Consider the following 6,661-nt stretch of genomic DNA (forward strand, 5'->3'; position numbering starts at 1 on the left):
CAGCTCTTCTGCTCTATTGCAAATCTCGCATTTGTAAGGTCTGGCTCGCAATAGCGAGCCTCACTTTTGCGAACAATAGCTCGTATTTACGAGCATGGGCTGGGCTGGGTTTATATCGCAATTGCGAGGAACATGTTCGCCTTTGCGAACTGTTAGAGGCCGTATTTGTGATCTCTGAGTCGCATTTGCTACTCAATGTGCTCTTGAGTGATCTTCGCATTTGTGAAAGAATAGTCCGCATTTGCGAAGGTGGGTCTGTTCGCAATTGCATACCTTTTGTCGCAATTGCTACTTTTGGGCTTCTGTGACAGGGTTCGCATTTGCAATTGCGACATCTGCAGCTAGGTAAAAGAGGGTAAAATCAGGATTTAGCTCATTTTACACCATTTCTCAACCCTAAATACTCTAGAGACAATTTTCTAACAGACTTTGCTTCCTAAATTCATTAGTGAGTGACTTTAATCCATTTCCTTTCAATTACTTATTACTTTTTATGAGATTTCAACATCAAATTTAGGATATCCATGGTAGAAATTAGGGATTTGGGTAGAATTGGGGATTTTCGTAAAATAGAGATTTAGTCCTCAAATTGAGGTCGGATTTCGAAATAAATCACATAACCGGGCTCGGGGGTGAATGGATAATCAAGTTTTGGTCAGAACCTCGGGGTTTGACCAAGTGGGCCCGGGGTTGACTTTTATTAACTTTTTCAAAAATGATCAAAATTGAACCTCTTTCATTAATGGGTAGTTTCTAAAGCTTATTTTGAATCATTTGATTGGCAATTTTATAGATTTGGTTGGTTTGGAGGCTTGTTCGAAAGGCAAGGCTGTGGTTGATTGATTGCTTGATTTGCAGAGTGAGGTAAGTGTTGGATCTAACCTTGACTTTAGGGAATTGGGGAACCATGAACTATGTGTTATGTGAATTATGTGGAAAAATGGCATATATGCGAGGTGACGAGTGTATCTATGCCGTCATAATTTTTATTTCCATGCTTTCGTTTATTTCATGATATATCTTGCTTCATGCATTAATTGTTACATGCTTTATTTAACTTCCATACCATAACTGTTACTTGTCATTTAATTATTCTTGCATTAAATTATCCATCTCTTCCATGACTCCATGATTATTTTCTACTTGTCTCTACTTGCTTTACTTGCATATCTAAATTGGCATATGCTTTACTTGCCTTATAGTTTTGTAATATTTGTGGCCTTTTACAATGTGGTTTTATTTGCATGAGTTGTTTAATGGATAGATACAGATGAATTGGTAAAGTTGAGACTTCGAGTTGTTAGAGATTCTTTGATTATTATGTCATTCTTTATTGCCTCGTACATTTACACTCTTGATGTAAAAATTCTTGTAAATTTGATTGTTGAATTGCTTATGTTGATTGAAATTGTTTGGGCAGCGGGTTGCACGTCACAACGAAAATTAAAAGGTAATGAATTGAAATGGCGAAATAAGGATAGATTTTGATATTGACAGATGATGATATGGTGGGATCGGGTTGCGCGCTGCAACGGATTGTATATGTGGTATTTTTTGTTATTATTGGATTTGCCTCGTTATTTTGATATTAGATTATGAGACTTGATATTCTGGGCTCTCTAGTAGTTGGACTTTGAGTTTGTTTTCATGTGTTGACTGCTTTACTTCCATTGCCTGTATTCCTATTATTATTATTATTATTATTATTGCGTACAGTTTATTGTAAGTGGCCACTTTAGCCTTGTCACTACTTCGTCGAGGTTAGGCTCGACACTTAAAGAGTACATGGGGTCGGTTGTACTCATACAACACTCTGCACTTCTTGTGCAGATATCGGAGTGGATCCTAACAGCGCTGAGTGAGATTTGCCCGGATCCAACTACCTGTGGACACTTGAGGTATAGTTGCATGGCGTCCGCAGCCCTGAAGTCCCCTTCTATGTCATCTTAGTTGTTTATTTTGATTTAAACAATTGTGTTTTATTCAGACTATTATCTGTAGTACTCTAGACGCTCATGTATTTGTGACTCTGGTTGCTGGGATTGTATTTGGATTTCGTTGTTCATTAGTTTATCACTTTATTTCAGACTATTCGGTTTATTTGTTATCATTTGATTTGAATTGTTAAAAATGATTAATAAATTTAGCTAACGTTGGCTTGCCTAGCAAGTAAAATATTAGGCGCCATCATGGTCCCGATGGTGAGAATTCCGGGTCGTGATAAGTTGGTATCAGAGCACTAGATTGCCTAGGTCTCACAAGTCATTAGCAAGCTTGGTAGAGTCTGGAGGATCGGTACGGAGACGTTTGTACTTATCTTGTAGAGGCTATAATGCTTTAGGAAAATTTCACTTCTTTCTTTCTCTATCATACAGCTTAGTTCCATTATTGAAGTTTGAACCATTCTACTCTTGTTCTCTCGCAAATGGTGAGAACTCGCATAGCGTCTACAGCCGGGTAGGAGCCAGAGCCCCTTGTTGCAGCTACTACTAGTGGTAGGGGCCAGGGCCAAGGTAGGGGCCGAGGCAGAGGCATAGCTTAGCCTAGAGCACAAGCAACAGTAGCACTCATGGTGGAGCCTCAGACTGACCATGATGAGGAGGTCCAAGCTCAAACCACACCAGTCAGACCCGCTCAGGTCCCAGAGGGATTCATTGCCACTCCTATACTTCAAGAAGCTCTAGTCCACTTAGTTGGACTCATGAAGAGTGTGGCTCAGACTGGAGTATTTCCTATGGCACCAACCGTCTCTTAGGATGGGAGAGGAGCACCGACTCCTGCCACTCACACTCTGGAGCAGATGGCTCACCTATACCAGACTCCGGTAGCTCCAGCAGTTGGGGTAGTTCAGCCTGTAGTTGCTACACAGCCCGAAGAGAGGCCCGTGATGTCTTCTGAGGGATTGATGAGGTTGGATAAGTTAACCAAGCTCTTTCCTTTTCATTATAGAGGTGCACCCTCTGAGGACCCACATGATTACTTAGACCATTGCCACGAGGTGTTGTGCAATATGGGTATTATTGAGACCAATGGGGTCGACTTTGCAGTGTTCCAGATGGCCGGTTCTGCCAAGAGGTGGTGGAAGGATTTTGAGCGGAGTAGACCAGTTAGTTCACCTTCACTTACTTGGGATCAATTTTTGCAGCTATTTTTGGAGAAGTTTATTCCTTTCACTCTGAGAGAGGAGTACCGCAGATAGTTTGAGCGCCTTCAGCAGGGTGGCATGATCGTCACCGAGTACAAGACCAGATTTGTAGACCTAGTCCGCCATATAGCTATGTTGATTCCCATTGATAGAGAGAGGGCGAGGAGGTTTATTGATGGTCTGACCTTCGGCATCAGGCTTCAAATGGCCAAGGAGACGGGGGATGACATTTCTTTCTTGAGGGCCGAAGAGATTGCTATATGGATCGAGATAGTTCACGGTCATGATAGAGGGGCGACATCTGAGAAGAGGCCTTGTCATTTCGGTGGCTTCAGTGGTGCCTCATCTAGAGGTAGAGGTTCTTTTGGTAGACGCCATCCTCCCAGGCCGATTCAGTCAGCTCTTCAGGTAACCCACAGTGCTTCGGGGATTCGTGGTTCTTATGGATCTCGTCCTGAGCAGCCAGCATTCAGTGCACCTTCAGCTCCTATAAGAGCACCACCGCTTCAGAGTTACTACAACAGCTATCTGGGCCGTCACGGTCAGTCTTAGCTTCAACAGCCTCAGCAGCCGAGGGAGCGCTTTGAGTGTGGAGGCGTAGGTTAGCAGTGCTTATCTGGCAGATCGGGAGGATAATTACGCTTAACGGTTCGGCTTATCGGTTATCAGATTATAAATATAGTAATTTGCTAACCATCCAATAAGATAACGGCCAGATTGGTATCAAATTAATGATTATCGGGCAGTTATCGGGCGGTTTATCAGCTAAACCAAATAGAAAAGTTTTGAACAATCATTCAGTCAATACAAAAAGATTTCAAATCAATACCAAATTTTTAATACCATATAAGATCTAACAGTATTTTTGAATTGAAGAGTCTTCTTCCAAGTTCCAATCTAGTTCATATTCAAGACTAATCATACACGTGAATCAATCAAACTTTCAGTAACATTCGTTCTTCACAAGAAATCCAGAATGTAAAATCAAAAATTCAGAAAATCAGACTTTAATTTGTTGAATGCATGTAAGAAAAGGACATAAAAATAGACAATCCAGCTATTACGGATAAAACCAATGGACAATTCAACAAATTACTTTCAATAGCACTTTATATACATAGAGGTAAAAGTATAAATATAAAAAATTTTAAAGGGTTAACGGTTTACCTGATAAGAAAATTGAGTAATCCGAACCCAAACTGTTAAGCTATTATTTATAAAATCTCAATTCGTTCACCATCAATTACCCCAATAATCTGATACCAATAAGCCATCTGTTCGGTTCAGTATTGCCTTAGATTGACGAGCAGCAAATCTCATAAGGGTCCTTGTGCCATTATGCCGGCTCTGATTGCTCCACCGCCCGCAAAGCTAGCTAGAAGCGGGGGCCAGGTTGCTAGACGTAGAGGTCAAGTCCTTAGAGGTGGAGGCCAGCCAGCTAGGGGTTGCCCGATAGGCAAAGGTCAGAATGGTGGGACCCAGCCCCGTTATTATGCATTTCGAGCTAGACCTGAGGCAGAGTCATCTGATTCCATCATCACAGTTATTGTTCCAGTTTTCCATAGAGATGCTTCAGTTCTATTTGGTCTAGGCTCTACTTATCCCTACATGTCATGCTATTTTTCTTTATATCTGATTATGCCTAGTGATTGCTTGAGTGCTCCTGTATATGTGTCCACACCTGTAGGAGATTCTATTATTGTAGATCGTGTTTATTACTCGTGTGTCATTTCTATCGAGATCCTTGAGACTAGTGTATATATCCTACTTCTTGATATAGTGGACTTTGATATTATTTTGGGCATGGATTGGTTTTCACCTTATCATGCTATATTGGACTGTCATGCCAAGACGGTGACCCCAGTCATGCCGGGGTTGCCTCAATTAGAGTGGAGAGGGAGTCCTGGCCATTCTACCAGCAGGGTTATTTCTTATGTGAAGGCTCCAACGCATGGTCGAGAAGCGATGTCTAGCATATTTGGCCTATATTCGTGATTCTAGTGAGGAGGTTCCTTCCATGGATTCAGTACCAATTGTGCGTGCATTTCCAGAGAAGTTTCCTACAGATCTGTCGGGGATGCCACCCGATAAAGATACTGAATTTTGTATTGACTTGGATCCGGGCCCTCAGCCTATTTCTATTCCACCACACTATATGGTCCCATCTGAGTTGAAGGAACTGAAGGAGCAGTTGCAAGATTTGCTTTATAAAGGATTCATCAAACCTAATGTCTCGCCCTGGGGTGCGCCATTGTTCTTTGTGAGAAAAAGGATGGTTCGATGAGGATATGTATAGATTATCGGCAGTTGAACAAAGTCACTATCAAGAACAAGTATCCGTTGCCGAGGATTGATAACTTATTTGATTAGCTTAAGGGTGCCAAAGTATTTTTGACGATTGATTTAGGATCTGGCTACCATCAATTGAAGATTAGGGCATCGGATGTCCTTAAGACATCTTACCGGACTCAGTATGGGCATTATGAGTTCCTAGTAATGTCATCTGGCTTGACAAACGCCCCTGCAACATTTATGAATTTGATGAATCAAGTATTTAAACACTATTTGGATTCTTTTATGATCGTCTTCATTGATGATATTTTGATCCACTCCCGCAGTCAAGAGGAGCATGAGCAGTACCTTCGGATGATTCTTCAGACGCTGAGAGATAGTCAGTTGTATGCCAAGTTTTCAAAGTGTGAGTTTTGGTTGGACTCAGTTGCCTTTTTGTGACATGTTGTATCTACCAATGGCATTAAAGTGGATCCTATGAAGATTGAGGCAGCCCAGAATTGGCCTAGACCTACAACATCTACAAAGATTCGGAGTTTACTAGGGTTGGTGGGTTATTATTGCTAGTTCGTGGAGGAGTTTTCATCAATCGCAGCCCCATTGACAAGATTGACCTAGAAGGGTACCCCATTCAGGTGGTCTGATGAGTGTGAGTCGACCTTTTAGAAGCTCAAGACTACTTTGACTATAGCTCAGGTATTGGTGTTGCCTACGGGCTTGGGATCTTATACTGTGTATTGTGATGCATCGCATATTGGGCTTGGTGTAGTATCGATACAGGACGGTAGGGTGTATGCATACGCATCTCGGCAGTTGAAGGTTCATCAGAAGAATTATCTCTACAGGGTATTGTGTGAGGTATTCACATATCATCGGAGTCTAAAGTACTTATTTAAGCAAAAGGGTCTCAACTTGAGGCACCGGAGGTGGTTAGGGTTGTTATAAGACTATGATATCACCATTTTGTTCATCCCGGGAAGGCCAATGTGGTGGCCGATGCCTTGAGTAAAAAGGCGGTGAGCATAGGTAGCCTCGTGTATATTCTAGTTGGTGAGAGACCGCTAGCATCAGATGTTCAGGACTTGGCCAATCAGTTCATGAGGTTAGATATTTCGGAGCCTAGTCGGGTTCTTACTTACACGGTTTCTCGTTCTTCTTTGTATGTGTGCGTCAGAGAGCGTCATCATGATGACCCCTATTTGCTTGTCCTTAAGGACACGGTGC

The 6,661-nt window shown here is 41.9% G+C and overlaps 1 protein-coding gene across 1 annotated transcript; it reads left to right on the forward strand.

Annotated features, from left to right (window-relative positions):
• The first annotated feature begins 4,483 nt into the window (after window positions 1-4,483).
• On the forward strand, window positions 4,484-5,429 carry LOC138900038 (uncharacterized). The gene is made up of 2 exons (XM_070186739.1): window positions 4,484-4,956; window positions 5,087-5,429. Exons 1-2 carry the CDS (start codon window positions 4,484-4,486, stop codon window positions 5,427-5,429), a joined length of 816 nt encoding a protein of 271 aa, XP_070042840.1.
• Window positions 5,430-6,661: the final 1,232 nt, after the last annotated feature.

This window comes from Nicotiana tomentosiformis, chromosome 10 (assembly GCF_000390325.3).
Source record: "Nicotiana tomentosiformis chromosome 10, ASM39032v3, whole genome shotgun sequence".
Lineage (NCBI taxonomy): Eukaryota > Viridiplantae > Streptophyta > Magnoliopsida > Solanales > Solanaceae > Nicotiana > Nicotiana tomentosiformis.